The 18,207-nt window shown below is 38.3% G+C and overlaps 1 protein-coding gene and 1 long non-coding RNA gene across 15 annotated transcripts in view; both read right to left on the bottom strand.

Annotated features, from left to right (window-relative positions):
- The window catches only part of LOC119034506 (transcription initiation factor IIE subunit alpha-like), a 31,078-nt gene extending 27,485 nt beyond the window's left edge, over positions 1 to 3,593 (bottom strand). The window contains exons 1-4 of one of the 6 annotated variants that reach the window (XM_037125592.1): positions 2,607 to 3,593; positions 1,922 to 2,080; positions 981 to 1,090; positions 83 to 148 (exon numbers count right to left, since the gene is read on the bottom strand). In XM_037125592.1, the coding sequence (XP_036981487.1) occupies positions 83 to 148; positions 981 to 1,033 (119 nt within the window). In that variant the 5' untranslated portion in view covers positions 1,034 to 1,090; positions 1,922 to 2,080; positions 2,607 to 3,593. The remainder of the gene's footprint in view (positions 1 to 82; positions 149 to 980; positions 1,091 to 1,921; positions 2,081 to 2,606) is intronic. The other 5 variants (XM_037125594.1, XM_037125593.1, XM_037125591.1 and 2 more) reach the window with 5 other exon arrangements.
- A 4,148-nt stretch (positions 3,594 to 7,741) lies between these two features.
- LOC119004277 lies at positions 7,742 to 17,563 on the bottom strand. Of its 9 annotated transcripts, none has more exons than XR_005070165.1 (14): positions 17,470 to 17,525; positions 16,015 to 16,079; positions 15,478 to 15,518; positions 15,249 to 15,371; positions 14,438 to 14,536; positions 14,239 to 14,301; positions 12,369 to 14,081; positions 12,172 to 12,220; positions 11,768 to 11,832; positions 10,049 to 10,171; positions 9,395 to 9,460; positions 9,115 to 9,177; positions 8,825 to 8,872; positions 7,742 to 8,467 (listed from the first exon to the last, which is right to left on the bottom strand). It is a non-coding gene; the product is annotated as an uncharacterized LOC119004277 (long non-coding RNA). The 9 variants fall into 9 exon arrangements; XR_005070167.1 differs by having other exon boundaries at positions 16,015 to 16,113; positions 17,470 to 17,517; XR_005070166.1 differs by having other exon boundaries at positions 16,015 to 16,124; positions 17,470 to 17,514.
- Between the last annotated feature and the right edge of the window lie 644 nt (positions 17,564 to 18,207).

The following is an 18,207-nucleotide window of genomic DNA, read 5'->3' as shown; positions in this document are numbered from 1 at the left end:
CCAGATAGGAAAATCAGTTGTTAGCCATTCAGCCACACAAAGTGTTGATGAATGCTGTCACATTTAAATGTAAAGCGCTTACTGGTGGGAGGGCCAGCCTCCTTCAGAAGTGGGGCCAATCCCTTCTGACTGATCACTCGCGGACAACCTGTTATTGGGAGACAAGAGAAACAGACCACCAGGAGAGAAAGTCAGTTTTTAGCCATCCAGCCACGACAATCACTGGATTCACAGAAACTACCAAGAAGACACCAGAACAGTTCAGCAACATTACGCTGATGTCTCTGACCTGACATGTTTCTATCATGACAGGAAAATGATGTTCACGGCTTCATCAATATGTGTTTCAACAAGTCTGTGTAAGACAAGTGTAAGAATGTGTGAAAGAACGGGTCATCTAGTAATCAGAAAGTCACTTGTTTGAATCCTGGCTCCCCCCAGCTGAATGTCGAAGTGTCCTTGAGCAAGATACTGAGCAGTAGCGCCTTTTATGACAAGCCATCAGCGTATGAATGTGTGTGTGAATGAGTGAATGTGGCGAGTATTGTAAAGCGCTTTGAGGATCTTAATCAAGGATCTTGTTCACGATCAGATGCAGCGTACTCCTTCTTCTCCTCTGAAGAAATTAAATCTGACCTGATGAACCTAATCAGCAGCGTTGAGATGTTACTTCATTAGTATCAGAATAAACATTAAAAGCAAAAGCAGCAGATTTGTATATGATAACAGTGTGAGGAAGAAGACAGAGTGTGTTCATGTGCTTTACTTACAACTATGCTGCTGTTAGACTTTTATGATAAACAAGTGTAAAAGTGTAATTTACAATTGTCTTGAACGCACCATGACGTCTCTGTTCACACACACATCCTTTGCAACACAAAGCCATGTAGTTTAACACGTTCTTTCTGGACACACAGCAATATCAGCACCACATTAGCTCAGGTATACTACAACTGTAAGGTAACATAATAATTACTTACTGTAGGTCACATGATTCGGGGTTTGGTGTTGACTCGATTCTTCCCCCACCCATTCTCAGTTACAGACAAGAGATCTTTATGTCACATCAGAGTTGGGTCTGACTGTCCTCCTGCCGTTGTATGAACAGATGTTATTACTTGGTCCATGTTACAGTTTTAAATTCAGAAAAACCAATGTAATACATTTATTTTGGCGTTCTTTGTGTTTAACAGGTTTGTCATCCTTATATATTTCAAAATGTAAAAAACAGAAACGTCTTCATCTTACTTCTATGACTTCAACAAAAAAAAAATTCTGATCTGTTCCTTTGTTTGATTTATAAATTAAATGACATGATTAAATAAATGGATGATACATTGATATTCAAAAAATAATCTTACATTTCCTGTAGCTGGATGGTAAACAAACTGCATCGCAGATCAAAATGAAACTAAAGTGAACTGCTTTCATTAAATCTCCAAACTCTTGCAATTATTTTATTCATTTTTAAACAAGTTGTCAAAAAATAAACTTCTTTTGCTATAAAATGCTTTAGTTGCTCCGACTCAGAACTAATGCGGAGGAGCAACCTTTCCTTCCAGTCTAGTTCCAGTCGTCACCCAGCGAGGTGTTTATTCAAGTCCTAACTTGTAAAACAGAGTTTACAGTCCTCATGCAGCTTCTCTGCTCACTTTACACTCCTGCAAGATTCCTCTTCCATGAATTAATGTTGTCAACTTCAGCAAAAGTTCCAAATAAAGTTTTTCAACAGTATTTCACATGAGAGTCATATCCTGGTCTTTGTTATAGAACTTCTTCTACTCTTGAACTTCAATAAATTCACTCTTAAAAGAAACACAGACTACTTATTATCTTACATGGTTCAAATTCAATCAAATAACTACATGAATTAATGATACATTAAGATCAATTTAAAAATATAAAGCATGTGTTACAGTACCTTTAGATGGTGAAAGAACTGCGTCACAAAGACAAAAGTGAAACTGACTGCAGCAGCTTTTCTTGTGATCACCGCCCAAAATAATAAAGGGGGTTGTCTCTGAAAACTACTTACAGGAAGAGCATGTGTTGTGTGTTTGTCTGTCTTCTGATATTAATGCTGAAAAGTCACAGTGTACAAATAAAGAGGATGTGTTAGGAACAATGGATACTATGACCAGAGAGTCACTGAGTTTATTATCTAAAGAGGATACAGTTTATTTACATGCAGTAACATCCTGTGAACCAGCCTGCAGCTGATCTGGGAGCTGTCAACTTCTCCTCCTGATATAAAGTTTAAAGAGTCATTCTTTATTTCAGAGTCCACAGTAGTGTCGCTGCTCTGAGCTCTGCTGAGTTTACACAAACCTTCTGGATTAAACTCTACAATACTTTTCACTTCTGGTTATTGATTGATTGAGTCAAATTATGTGTTTTAATAAAACAAACTGATTTAGATTTTTTAGCTTCAGCCATTTCTACAGTAATGTTACATTAGCCAGCTGCTGCTAGCTAACCAGCAGTAAGTTACAACGTCACAATACACTGTCATGGATGCTAACAAAGCTAGCCTGACAGCTATCAGTGCTAGCAGCGGCTCTGTTGGTAGTTTCTGTTCAGTCAGATGATATGAGGTGTTTACTTACAGGTGAATGAGACGTGACGTAGCGACTTGTTGTTACCTGTTGTGATGAAAACGATGACCTCATACTCTCGGACTCGGACTCCCTCGGCGGTTTCCGGCAGTTGGTATTCAGGGATTCTAGACCGGAAGTGACTCGCGGAAACAACATCATAACATCCGGTTACTTTTCAGAATAAAACAATTAGTGTTGATGACAGCGCAACAAAAAAAAAAAAAAGAAAAAACTTTGGGTGAACTTATCCTTTGACACATCAATAATTATAATTAATATAAATATAAATATATATTTTGATGTAAGTGCTTTCACTGAAGTCATGTTCTGAATGCAGGACTTTTACTTGTACTCATATTTTTACACTGTTGTTTCACTATTTTACTGAAGTAAAAGATCTGAGTATTTCCTCCACAATTAAAAAAATTCAACAGAGTAAAAATGGTTTAAATGGTTTTACTTCACATCACTGCCTGGAGAGAAAACTTCAACCAGACTGTTAAAAGACAGTGTCAGTGTTTCTTTAAAGAGCAGCTGATAACATCCACCACAAGGTGGCGCAGCCTGCACACCAGACTCCACCTGTGCTGTAATGCATGAGTGTTCAAACAGGTAATCAGGTGCAAATACAACATTACAGCAGGTCTTTCTTACAGTAATGATTCCTCCTGTGTCATTAAAGATCTCTTCCTTCCAGCTGGTTATTGATCAGCTGATTGTACGATCCTTCACATAGAAACAATCAAACACAGACAAGTAGAAATATGTGGTTTTAATAAGGCAAACAGATTTTAAGTTACAGATTATAGAAGTGCAACAGAGAAACCAGTCAGACAAAAGTGCATTCAACAAAAAATGCTGAATGAAAAAAGGTAACAGGAGATAAAAAGTTGAAAACTGTCTCCGTTGTGGTCACGATGTCTCCATCATCCACCTCAGACAACAAACTCCTGAGCAGCAGGGAGACTCCTCTCATCTTCTTCTTTTACATTAGATCATCTTTACATTGTATATGAATGTATGTATATATACATATATATACATATATATATACATATATGTACATATGTATGTATGTATGTATATATATATACATACATACATATGTACATATATGTATATATGTATATTTCTGATCTTTGTTATGCAGTTTTTGGCAAAGAGAAGGATTAGAAGTCCCTTTTCGAAGTATTTGATCATGATGAATTCCAAAGAAAAGACAGAAATGCCACGATTATAAACTTGCAATTTTTCTCATCCAACTGAGGGAACCGAAAAAAGAGAAGTAAAGCCCGTGTCAACTAAACACAACAGCTTCATACTCAAAACACGGCAGCCTGCAGCCGACAATATGAATCTAAAAAGTGTAAAATATGACTGAATATTTATTTTTATTGCCCCTCACAACCTGAATTTACTCTGATTGGTTTGTGAGTTTGATAACAACCAAAGGCAACACAGGAGTGAAATGACTGACATAAGACAGGTAACATGTTAGATTCAACACTGCTGCTTCATCTCCCTTTTCTCCCGGATCACAGATATTTTATAAAATTAGTGAATTTAAAAACCTACATATGTATCTTTTAACTGTAAATACTCTCATTTATAAAACTGTATTGTGTAAAAATGTTCCCGGGTAGTTTCATTTTCCTCGCGGACCTCTCCACCGCATCAAAAATGTTACTGCCTGTCGTCGTCCCACACGTGGCAGCTACATCCAACAGCTCCTCGCTGACAGTGAAGTGACTTAGTGACTGAGCATGTAAGTAGCCTATCAGTTGACCATGTGATTACTTGTCTATTGATTACTTGATACTGACTACTGAAATGTCACTTTTCAATAGTATCATAGGAGTCATGGAGGAAGTACTCAAATCTTGTATTCATGTGCAAATACTTACAACTACACTTATCACAAGTCCTGCATTCAAAACTTTAATTACCTTAAGCATTAATCTGCTGGAGGTACTTGAAGTTTCCAAAGTAAAAGCACAGGTTCTGCAGTCAAATGACCTCTGAGTAGCTCAAGTCTTACAACATACTTTAAATTCTCAAGAACAACTAACAAACATGACATTATTATTATTTTCATTCATTTATTTATTTTTTATTTAAGTTTTCAAGGCTGTTTAGTTAAATGTATTTCATTTTTCATGCAATTCTTTTTGATATGCCCAAATGTGACTATGGAAGGCCGTCCAGACCCAGATCAGGAACCGGTACCCAGCCCAAGCTCTCTAAGAAGACGAGGAAAAACTCCCCATGAACCTCAAAAAGCCTTTAAAGGACATGGGAAGAAACCTCGGGAGAGGCAGTTCAGAGAGAGATCCCCTCTCCACGGACGGCTGGGTGTCTGTGTGCATTTGTTCTGTTTGTTTTACACACCTGAGCAACATTTTTTTTTTTTTAATTCAAGAATTTCTTCTTAAATTAAAATTGGCGAACCAGAGCACCTGGAGGAAACCAGTCGTTGCTCAGGGAGAACAAATGCACATTACTGACCTGAGTTCCTGAGCTGGTTATTTAATTGTAATTTGTCATGCTATTATTTTTGTTATGCCCAAACATGATTATGGAAGGCCGTCCAGACCCAGATCATGGGTGTCTATATGCATTTGTTCTGGGATGTTTGTTTTACACACCTGAGCAACATTTTCTTTTTTTTTTTTAATTCAAGAACTTCTTCTTAAATTAAAATTGGCGAACCGGAGCACCCGGGGGAAACCAGCTGTTGCTCAGGGAGAACAAATGCATGTTACTGACCTGAGTTCCTGAGCTGTTTATTTAATTGTATCTAATTTTTCATGCAATTATTTTTGTTAGGCCCAAATGTGATTATGGAAGGCCGTCCAGACCCAGATCAGGAACCGGTACCCAGCCCAAGCTCTCTAAGAAGACGAGGAAAAACTCCCCATGAACCTCAAAAAGCCTTTAAAGGACATGGGAAGAAACCTCGGGAGAGGCAGTTCAGAGAGAGATCCCCTCTCCACGGACGGCTGGGTGTCTGTGTGCATTTGTTCTGTTTGTTTTACACACCTGAGCAACTTTTTTTTTTTTTCTAATTTAAGAACTTCTTCTTAAATTAAAATTGGCGAACCGGAGCACCCGGGGAAAACCAGTTGTTGCTCAGGGAGATCAAATGCATATTATTGATTATCTCGGAGTTCCTGAGCTGGTTATTAATTGTATTTAATTCTCATGCTATGGTTTTTGTTATGCCCAATTCTTTTTGCTATGGACGGCCTTGCAGACCAGTTCAGTTCCTGAGAGGGAATCAACGCAAACGGAATAACCTCCTGAACCAGTTCCTCTTTCTCCTCTTCTTGCTCTGGAGATCTTCCAGCTGGGACTTCATGGAGCTTTCTATCTCTTCCCACTCCTGCTCCTTGTCCTGCAGCATCTTCCGAAGATCCTCTGTGGCCCGAATGAGGGATGTCTTTTCCGCCTGCATTTCCGCCTGGTGACTCTCCAGCCTCTGTTCGACATTCCTCAGAGCAGCCGCGAGGGTTTTATTCTCGCATTTCTGCTCATCCAGCTGTGCCTGACAGAGCGCTGTAGACTTCTCCGTCTCCTCCAGCAGAGAGAGTTTCTCCTGCAGCCAACAGAGACGCTCAGTCTCCAGAAGATCTTCTGCCTTTCTCAAGGCAGATGTGATCTTTCTGGTTTCCTCTCTGTGCTTTTCAAGCTGAGCTTGTTGGGAAGCCTGAGATCTTTCCACAGCCTCCTTTGCTTCCTCTTGCATGTCATGCACAGTCCGCTTGAAGTCCTCTGTGGCCCGAATGAGGGATGTCTTTTCCTCCTGCCATTCCGCCTGGTGACTCTCCAGCTTCTGTTCGACATTCCTCAGAGCAGCCGCGAGAGTTTTATTCTCGCATTTCTGCTCATCCAGCTGTGCCTGACAGAGAGCTGTAGACTTCTCCGTCTCCTCCAGCAGAGAGAGTTTCTCCTGCAGCCAACAGAGACGCTCAGTCTCCAGAAGATCTTCTGCCTTTCTCAAGGCAGATGTGATCTTTCTGGTTTCCTCTCTGTGCTTTTCAAGCTGAGCTTGTTGGGAAGCCTGAGATCTTTCCACAGCCTCCTTTGCTTCCCGTAGCATGTCATGCACAGTCCGCCTGAAGCCTTCTGTGGGTTGAATGAGGGAGGTCTTTTCCGCCTGCTGACTCTCCAGCTTCTGTTCAGCATTCCTCAGAGCAGCTGCAAGAGTTTTATTCTCGCATTTCTGCTCATCCAGCTGTGCCTGACAGAGAGCTGTAGACTTCTCCGTCTCCTCCAGCAGTGAGAGTTTCTCCTGCTGCCAACAGAGGCGTTCAGTCTCCAGAAGAACTTCTGCCTTTCTCAAGGCAGATGTGAGCTTCTCGGTTTCTTGCCTGTGCACTTTAAGCAGAGAGATTTTCTCCATCTGCCAACAGAGGCGCCCAGTTTCCAAAAGATCCTCTGACTTTTTCAGCGCAGATGCGATCATCCCGGTTTCTTCAAACAGAGGTTCGGATTCCTCCAGGTCTTCAAAGACAGGTTCGGATTCCTCCAGGTCTTCAAAGACAGGTTCGGATTCCTCCCCGTCGTCAAAGACAGGTTCGGAATCCTCCCCGTCGTCAAAGACAGGTTCGGATTCCTCCCCGTCGTCAAAGACAGGTTCGGATTCCTCCCCGTCGTCAAAGACAGGTTCGGATTCCTCCCCGTCGTCAAAGACAGGTTCGGATTCCCCCAGGTCTTCAAAGTCAGGTTCTGGTTCCTCCCAGTCCCCGAGGAGAGATGTGGATTCCTCCATCTCGTCCAGTGACTCTCCTGTATTATCGTCTTCGGCCTGCTTGCTCTTCCTTCCTCTCATGGCAACGGTCTGATTAAAAATGATTTGTATGTGTAAGTCAGACCACCTCAAATCTTTTTACATTCTAGAATTCATGACATCACTGTGACATGTCTGCTTTGATCTCATGCCTGGGTGTTCTACATTCTGTTGCTATAGCAACAATGACACTGTTTGTTGTGGTTTAAATTCATCTGATGGTGTTTTTTCTCTGTTATGTCAAAGTGTAAATATTTACATTTTGTATTCATGACACACACACACACACACACACACACACACACACACACACACACACACACACACACAGATTTTATTTCTCCCTGTAATAAGCAAACTATCCAGTCTGATCCCAATTTTGCCAAAACACAGTGTTATAATGTCAAGCACTTTCAAGTGAGGTTTTAATGAGATAATAACTTTTATCAGGAGCCTTTAATTCATCTGTCCTTATTGTCTGTCTTCTGATAGTAATGCTGAAACGTCACAGTGTACAAATAAAGAGGATGTGTTGGGAACAATGGATACTATGACCAGAGAGTCACTGAGTTTATTTACATGCAGTAACATCCTGTGAACCAGCCTGCAGCTGATCTGGGAGCTGTCAACTTCTCCTCCTGATATAAAGTTTAAAGAGTCATTCTTTATTTCAGAGTCCACAGTAGTGTCGCTGCTCTGAGCTCTGCTGAGTTTACACAAACCTTCTGGATTAAACTCTACAATACTTTTCACTTCTGGTTATTGATCGGCTGATTGTTTTCTATGTGAAGGATCGCACAATCAAACACAGATATGTTGAAATATATGGTTTTAATATGACAAACTCATTATAGGTAACAAATTATAAAAGTGCAACAGAGAAACCAGACAGTCAAAAGTGCATTCAAGAAAATATTCTGATTAAAAAGAGGTAACAGAAGATAAAAAGTTGAAAATTGTCCCCGTTGTGTTCACGATGTCTCCATCATCCACCTCAGACAACAAACTCCTGAGCAGCAGGGAGACTCCTCTCATCTTCTTCTTTTACATCAAACCATCTTTACATTGTTTGTAAAGTCATCTAGTATCATCAGCATGAAGGAAGATATTCACAACATATAGTTTCAATATATTACCCACTTTCCCAGGTGCTGCTACAGCTGCACTATATGAAGATTTAACAGGTTGATCATTTGTATGATTGATACGTCATTGATAACATAAGTTTGATTATCAGCAAAATCAAAGACAATCAAATAAAAAATATCAGGATGAGATGTAACATATATATAGATATATATAGGTATATAGATATAGATATATACAGTTGAGGCCAAAATTATTAGCCCCCCAGGAAATAGTCAGAAATATAACAAACTATATACTAATATCATAAGTTCTGTACGTGTGTCAAATCTAAATGAATGTATGTTCTTACCTGGGAGGAGATCGTCCTTCTTAGAAATCAATTGGAGGGATTCTTGACCTGTCAGAAGATCACAAACATGAGCTGTTGTCAGACAGAGATTCCACAACACTGTGCCAGAGACACTAACTACAACAACACAACAGTGAAAGATGACAAACACATGTGAGTTCAAGTGTTTTGCTCTAAATCTGGTCACATAATCATCAGCAGTAAACTACAGGAGCTGCCCGGAAAAGGCAGTTTGAATGTGAATGGGACTGTAGATGTTAAAATTATAAAATAACAAAACAACGACTTACTTTTCACAGTCTATAGGACGTGATCTGAAGAGTTCCGGATGTTCTGGTCTCTGCGGTTCTGGTCTGTAACACAACACACACAGCGTGATGACTAAAGATGGTGGAGAGCTGGAAGCTGATCTCTGGGGGAGTTCTGAATTGCAGATTTCTTCTTTTAACTTTTAGTCATTGCAGTGCAATTCACACACACATTGTCTCTCCTCTGTTGCTGCTCTGATTCTACAGCAGCAGCAGACAAGATGTCAGGAACAAACCAGTGGAAGTAGCTGCTGGCAGGTACCTGAGAAAGGATCTGATCGCACCTCCGTCAACAGACTTCTGGGCAGTTGGGAGATACTTCCAGTCGCTTTTTGTAAAAGAAACACAGGATGTTATTTAAACTGCAGGTTGGCAACATGGATATAAATGTTGATCATGGTATATGTAACTTCATATCAAGTTAACATGCTGTGAATTTGTCAGTTTACTAGAAACTTATTTAAGACAAATATTTTCACTAAAAAAACAAGAAGGTGACGTCTGAAAAATGTACTAATGTTGCAGTTATCTATGAATGTTTGGTCTTAAGTCTCAGATAATTGTTACAAGAAGACTTGACTTTGTTATGCCCTAACATGTGTGATTTACATGTTATAGGAGGTGCACCTGAATGCACCATGACACCTCTGTTGGCACACGTCCTTTGCATACAAAAACATGTAGTTTAAGATGTGCACTTGAATGCACCATGATCAGAATTGTGACTCTATTATCTAATAGTGGTTCTGTTCACTGATCTGTCTGTTCTGTGCAGGTGAACAGGTGTAACAACCTTATTATTCTTTATTTATTTTAATCAGGAGATTTGCCTCTTTTCTGTCTGGACACACAGAAACACCAGCATCACATCAGCTCACATACACATCACCTGTAAAGTAAGTTGTTATTTACTTACCATAACTTGATCCTGAAGATGTGTCTCCATGCATTACTTCCCCAACCCATTGTCAGTTACATACAGTCTGATCCGGAGATCTTTATGTCACATCAGAGCTCGGGTGTTGCTGTCCTCCTGCTGCTGTATGAACAGATGTTATAATTTAGTTCATTTTATAGTTTTACATTCAGAAAAACAGAAACGTCATCTCACTTCTATAACTTCAACGAGAACTAAATTCTGACCTGTTCTTTTGTTTGATTTCTAAATAAGTGACATCAATGAATAAATGGACGATACAATAATGTTCACAAATCAACCTTGGTTATTTTATAAAATGTTCTTGTTGCTCCAACTAAGAACCAATGCAAAGGTGGAAACTCTCCTTCAAACAGGCAGAGTTTCAACAGAGTAAACAACATGGTAACCACCAGTGATGCCAGTAACAACACACACGGATCAGTAGGTTTCCCAGGAACTGTGTCCCCGCCCTTATTTCCAATTAAAAATATCAGCTACTTGTTTTGCAAAATGTCTCTTTGTTTTGCACTTCTTGATATTATCTAAATATGTATTAATATCTGTCCCATAGCAGATATTAAGAGTTATCACCAAAGTGGAAGCGTAGCATTTATTCAGGTCCTAACGTCTTAAACAGAGTTTACAGCCTTCATGCAGCTTCTCTTCACTTCACACTCCATGAATTAATGTTGTCAACTTCAGCAAAAGTTCCAAATAAACTTTTTCAGCAGTGTTTCACATGAGAAACATATCCTGGACTTTAATATTAAACTTCTACTCTCTTGAACTTCGATAAATTCACTCTTAAAAGAAACACAGACAATCCATTTTTCCTTGAGCTGTTTTCTGTCGTCAGCTCTACTCCACGAACCTGCAGCTCACTTTCTTTTTTCACTTTTCAAATTAAATCAAATTACTAAATAAATGAATGGTACATTGAGATCGATAACAATATATAAAGCATGTGTTACAATACATGTAGATAGTGAACAAACTGCGTCACTCAAAGAGACAAGTGAAACTTAGATAATCAGCTTTAGTGTCGCATTAAAATGATAATGAAAACCTGCATCACTTATAGATAAACACATAAAACTAACTGCAGCTCTCATGTGACCAACACCCACAATAATAAAAGGAGTTACCTCTGGAAAGTAATGATGAACAGAAAGAACAACATATCATGTTTCTTTCTACTTTCACTTTCTGTTGTGTCCCTGAAATCCCCTGATAACCCAGAATGTGATGTTTTCTATTGCGTGTGCAAGTTTTTATGATATAATAACTTTTATCAGAGGCTTTTAATTCATCTGTCCTCATTGTCTGTCTTCGGATAGTAATGCTGACAAGTCACAGTGTACAAATAAAGATGACGTTTGTGTTAAAAGATGTTCAAAACTCATATTTAGCTCATATATCACCGTGCAGTGCAGGAAGACCGACAGAGAAATACCTTCACACTAACCGTCCAGCATCTCTCAACCCACAAATAAACAAACCATCAAAATGAATCACACAGAGTTGTGTTGTGTGACAGGTTGATGTTCTAACAGACAGAAATCCTCCAGGTTTGAATTAGAAATCCAACAGATGTTGTTTGGAACAACACAACCCACTTAAATTATCAGATAGAATGAAAAAATTCAATCAACAGATCACATACAGATCACTACAATAAGATCAATTTATAATGTATAAAACATTTGGGTACTTTACCTTCAGAGGGTGAATGATCTGCATCACACAGAGACAAAAGTGAAACTGTTCTGCTGCAGCTCCTCCTTAAAACAAACAGCTCTACATCAGCGTCGTCTCTGATGGATAACCTCCTTCTCTGATTATCATCTGTCATCTGTCTTCTGTAGTGTCTCTAAAACCCCATTATGTGATATTTTCTATCATGTGTGCAGGTTTTTATGAGATAATAACTTTTATCAGAAGCCTTAAATTCATCTGTCCTTATTGTCTGTCTTCTGATATTAATGCTGAAAAGTCACAGTGTAAAACTAAGGAGGATGTATTAGGAACAATGGACACTATGACCAGAGAGTCAGTGAGTTTAGATATTTGATGCTTTCATTATCTAAAGAGCATACAGATTATTATTATGATAAATTTACCTTATTTATCTTCCACAGAGGCCCTAAAGTCCCACCATGTGATATTTTTCTATTTTTGGGGACAGAAGTTGTATCAGTGAGTCTTGAGACAAGAGAGGACAGAAGTACAAGAGAAAACAAAACTTCTAACGTGTAATTGTGGCTTTAAAAATATCTTAATTTGAAGGAGCTGTAAAGCCACTTCCGGTGGCGCTCACCAGGACTTCCGGCAGATCGAAGGCTGTTGCTGACCGAGTTTTCTTTGTTCATCTGTCTTAGCTGTTTATTCCTTAATCTTTCATAGTCCCACTGGTTTATTAGCCAACTTTACACTTTTATAACTTGTATGTGTTTTGTCGAACCGATCTTCTGTTCTGTCGCTGTCCGGTTAGCTTTCCTCAACCTAGCCTAGCTTACTGGTTTTCGCCTGCTAGCTTTAGCATCGCAGCATTGTAGCAGTTGTTGGTCCCCTGCAGCAGGTGCGACAGTAAAGCTGCAGCACTCGGCAGGTGACAGGTGATACAGTTAGTGATGGTGGAGTCTAGTTAACATGGTTAATCAGGGATAAAGTGCAGAACACCAGACTGATAACTGAGTTTCTAACACTGAGACTGTCACCTTCCCTCGTCACTCTCTCACTGAATCATCCTCTGAATGTGTAAATCTCAATAATCTGATCTTGTTCTCCTCTGACAGTGGACACTTGTCTCAGCAAGCACCTGAAACAGTCTTATATCACAATAAACCAAAGCTAATCACTTCTGCATCCTGTCATTTCTACCTGCAGAGGAAGCCAATCATACTATTATTAAAATGTACATTGTCCCAGTTCATACTCTTACTTACTCTTATTGCTGATCTTATGACTCGTTCATATAAGATCCTAATTAATGGAGATTTCAATATCTACTTAAATAAACCTTCTGATCCTCTAAGTAAAACTTATTTTGGCACTTTATATTTCTGACTTCATTCAGCTTGTTCACAAAGCCACTCTAAACAATAAAACACAGATATGTAGGATTACGTGTTTTTTAATGACACAAACTGATTTTAAGTAACAAATTGTAAAAATACAAGAAGAGGAAGAACAAATTCTGAGGTTAAATCAGGGATCTGAACTTCAGTCAGAGACGAGGTGAACGCTGTACTGACCGAGTCTCAGTGACGATCATTAGTTCAATCACTTCCCTTCATTTTTGGCCTCAGATCGTTTCCTGATCCAGCAACATTTTACAATCATATCCAAACGTCAACAACAACTAAGTACGACAGATCAGATATGTTTAAATTTCACTCAAAGCGAGAAAGTTGTGTTCACGATGTCTCCATCATCCACCTCGGAGACGCCTCTCATCTTCTTCTTTTACAGCTTTCAACAAATCATCTTCACATTGTTTGTAAAGTCATCTCGTATCATCAGCATGAAGGAAGATATTCACAAGTCAGTTTCCACATATTACCCACTTTCCCCAGGTGCTGGTACAGGTGCACTATATGAAGATTTAACAGCTTGATCATTTTTATGATTGATGCCTCATTGATAACCAAACTCATGTTATCAGCAAAATCAATGAAAATCACATTTGAATCCTGCGCCATCATACGGGATCATTTTTGATACGGTACATTTACTTCAGAGTATTCTGTGTGGCATTAATCATCATTTTTTGGATACAGGACTTTACTTGTAATGGAGTGTCTTGTGTGGTATCAATACTTTTACTTAAGTACCATTTTCATGTAGGATTTTTCCTTCCAACAGCACTTTCACAGCGTGGTATTGATACTTTAGTTTCAACAGTATTTTTAAGGCAGAACTTCAAATGAATCTGGTGTTTCTACAGAATTATTTCTCTTTTTTAAAGTAACTTTTAAAGACACTTTTGAATCTTGTTTTATCATCTGGAATCATTCTCGCTGGTTTTGATCTAAAAGAAAAAGAAGTTGATTTTACTGTTGTGACTTTTAGTCAAGATACAAGTGACAGAAAAACAAATGCAAGTATTACTTTTTACTGAAAATGTAGAGTTTTCATGATGTTCATTTATCTGTTGAAATGTATCAGTTTAACTCACAAATACTCACAATACGCCTCCATGTTGTTCTTAAAAAACCCTCTTGAGAAGATGTTTGACACTGTGTCGCAGCCTGCAGTGATTAACAGTCATTGTTATAATGTGACTGTAAGTTAAAACCTTATCCTAAATTACACAAACTTTTAATACTCAGTAAAAGTTTTGTATTAATAACCACTATAATAATGTGATGATTAGTTCAAACTTACATCTTTTTAAAAGAGAACTTTCCCTCTTTTAACTCTTCAGTGTGACCATCTCGTCTGTCTCTCTCAGTAGAGGCACAATGCTGATTTTCCAGAGAGATTCTAAAAGGAAGAAACACACACATACTTACAATCATCTCATTTTCGTCCCTCACAATGTGTATTCATTTTTTAAAGCTTGCATTACTTATCTATCAGTTTCAATGTGCATGAGCAAACTGATGGGACATTAAAGAGCCAGTCAACAAACTCAAACTCAAACTCAAGATCAAGATCAAGATCAGGATCAGGATCAGGATCAGGACTAATCCAGGCAGTTTTTATGCATTATCATTTATCAAGGCAGACATTTTCTTCTGGAATGACGGCTGTCAAACCCCCACTGACGTCAGGTGAACTAGTGTTATTAAAAAGAAAATGTGTTTTATGTATTTTAAAATACAGTTTCTGATTCTGGTAACAAACTCTGTTTTCTAACAGTAGCGACACACAAACATGAATTATCAGATGTTTCTAGTATAAAAAGAAAATGATGTTCACAGTCTCATTAATATGCATTTCAACAAGTCTGTGCAAGAATGCAAAATGAGGTTAAAATATTTAACTCACTGATTTTTATCACTATCTATCATATTAAATCTGACCTGCTGCAAGTTATCAGCACTGTTACTTCGTCAGTATCAGAATAAACATTAAAAGCAAAAGCAGCAGATTTTTATATAACTGTGAGGAAAAGATAACATCTCATGTATCTGCTGTCAATGTACTCACTGTTCATAAATGCATGAACATTTAAATGATAATAAAAGCTGACCTGAGAGAAGACTGTCCTCTGAAATTAAGGTTGTAATCTTTTGACTGATCGCTCCTGAAGGAATCCCTGAGTGACGTGGACCACTCTCTTCCTCTGGCCACGATAATGCTGAGTTTTAGGAAACTGTAGTGAACATTAATAATTACAATGATCAGAAAGGTGTTGTTAATTGCAGCCCAGGACACAAAACAGAAAGCAGCATCTCTAAAGTAACACAATAATGACTTACTCTTGGTTGGGTGGCATGTTGCACATCTGGATGGTCTGCGCCTGTAAAACAGTTTTGACAAAAGATGGTGAAATCTTCTTTCGAAATCTGTTGCTGTGATTATTTTACTCTTTTCTTAATTCATGAGAGAAAATATTGACATAAGCTGAACAGCAGGTCTGAGATGATGATGGGTAATGTTGCTAATATGATTTAAAGGTTTCTACCGAGCATGTTTCTGTTTACAGACGTTCAAAACACGTGAAGACACGACTCGTATTTGCCTTATATCTCACCGTGCAATGCAGGAAGACCGACCGATAAATACCTTCACATTAATCGTTCCGTTTCTCTGAGCCCACAAATAAACAAACCTTCAAAAATATCACACAAAGTTGTGTTTTGTGATGGAAATCAATGTTGAAATCCAACAGACGTTGTCATTATTGTGTGCAACAACACCATCCACTTAAATTATCAGCTAGAATGAAATAATTCAATAAACAGAACACTACAATAAGATCAGTTCACTATGTATAAAACATTTGGGTACTTTACCTTCAGAGGGTGAAAGATCTGCGTCACACAGAGATAAAAGTGAAACTGTTCTGCTGCAGCTCCTCCTTAAAACCAACGCCTCAAAATCAGGTGTTGTCTCTGAAAACAAACTTCCTTCTCTGATTATTATCTATCATCAGTCACGTCCCTAAAGTCCCATAATGTGATATTTTCTATCTTTAGAGCAAATGTTAAGGAGGTTGTGTCAGTGACGCTTGTCTCTCTTTAAATAATAAAAGCATCAAATGTCCTCAGTTTTTCTCATCGTTCCTCATGAACTTTTTTATTCATTGGCTGCAAACCTGAAAAGCCGGAACAACAGGTCACACAGTTTACCTGCCTGCAGGTATCATGATGCATCATCAGATATGAAACATAAACATCTTATCAGCGAGTGTTTATTGGAAATTGATGTTGATAATGTGTACTGCATTGGCAGGGGGCTGGAGGGTAACGGGAGAATACCACTCCCTGTGTACAGAACAGGAAGTATTCTGATTATTAATTTAAAAAATCAATATATCAAAAAAAAACAACAACAACAATGAACTAATAAATGGTGCTGTATTATTGGAGATTAAAGCATTTAAATGAGCTCCAATCACAAAGCTAATTATATGGACACAGTCAATGTAATACTGACATCGAGACTTCATTATTTTTAAATAATTTTCAAACTTAAAATACCATAATTTACTGATTTCAAAAGTTAAATCCTGTTGATCTAAAGTCCCAGAATGATAATTCATAATTTTATGTTGCCCGGTTCTGTAAAGTATCTCCACATTTTTGTCACTGCCCGGCGGATGTGTGTCCTGTATGAAAGGCTGGAATTCCTCATGCAACCCTTAAAAACCAGGTCAAAGGACACTCAACGAATGAAAGAAAATCAATATGTGTTATACAGTTATACAAATGGGAAGTGATGAATACAATATTAAATCAGGACTAAAAGGCTCCTTTAATGACTTACTGTTGGTTTCATAAATATATTTTGGACACACAGACAAAACACGCTTTGTTTTAGCAGTTTAAACAGCATCACAATACAGAACTTCAGACACAGCGATTGGCTAAGTTTTGGCTAACATTAGAAGAAATGCTAAGCTAACGTCTGCCATGAGATTAAAATTGAAAAATGAGTAAACTCCAACATAATTTCTCCAACTAGTTAATTAGTCATTGCTTAAGCCTTGTTATCAACTGACATGAGGTGATTAGTCGATTTAAACAGCGTGAAGTTAGCTGGCTAACACAAACCAATGATAACTGGTGAATTTCATTAATTACAGAGAGTAAAATTAAATGTTTAACAGCTTAATAACAAATACAGCTCCAGATATGACATCATGCTGAGAAATGAGTGTTTTAAAACACACTTCAGTTAACTAAGACAAGAGTTTTTAACATGTTTCAAACCAGTATTTAATGATAATTAATGAATATTTGACTCACTTTTTCATCGGCTGCAGTAAACAAACGCCGCAATGACAGGAGGCGGGCTCACTGAGGAATTGGATTAAATCCGGCTCTCCTATTGGACGAGCAAACGGCCCGAACGTTCGATCCTCAAAATTGAATCAAATCGAGCCGTCTGATTGGCTGTGCTCTCTGAGACGCGGGACAGATAAGAAACTGGAACAGCTGGAGAAGAGCTCCGGTGTGCAGAGCAGCAGGTCGCCGGTTCGAGTCCCGGTCATGGCAAAGATGGACAGAACAAAATACAAGTAGATAAAAAATAAAAATGTGATCATGTTTACTTGTCAATAGTTTAAAATACATCAGATTCAATAAAGCTTCCAAACAAGGTGCAGTTTGAAAAAAGCTTATTTTATTTTGCACAAACACGACTTTAAAGGCCAAATAAAATAAGTTGTTAACCAGGAGGTTATATACTGACACAAATACTGTCAATAAATAATAAATAACTACACAAATATTTAAAAATGCTCCCCAGATGCCTGCCACATGTAGAAACAATCTACAAGAAAAAGGAGTAAAGGCCTCTAGATATAATTTTAGCAAATAACCATCAGAAATTACACTTCATGTCTCTGTAATAATTTAAACGTGTCATATTACAGGAGGTTTCTCAACATTTTAGATTTCACCTGAGAAAAGGAAACGTCTCAGACCAGAAATACAACAGAGTCTGTCTCCTCACGACTGTTGTCTCACACACAGTAAAACAGA

The sequence above is a fragment of the Acanthopagrus latus genome, chromosome 16 (genome assembly GCF_904848185.1).
Source record: "Acanthopagrus latus isolate v.2019 chromosome 16, fAcaLat1.1, whole genome shotgun sequence".
NCBI lineage: Eukaryota > Metazoa > Chordata > Actinopteri > Spariformes > Sparidae > Acanthopagrus > Acanthopagrus latus.
The sequence above is the reverse complement of the archived record's forward strand: the minus strand, read 5'-3'. Positions and strand labels throughout refer to the sequence as shown.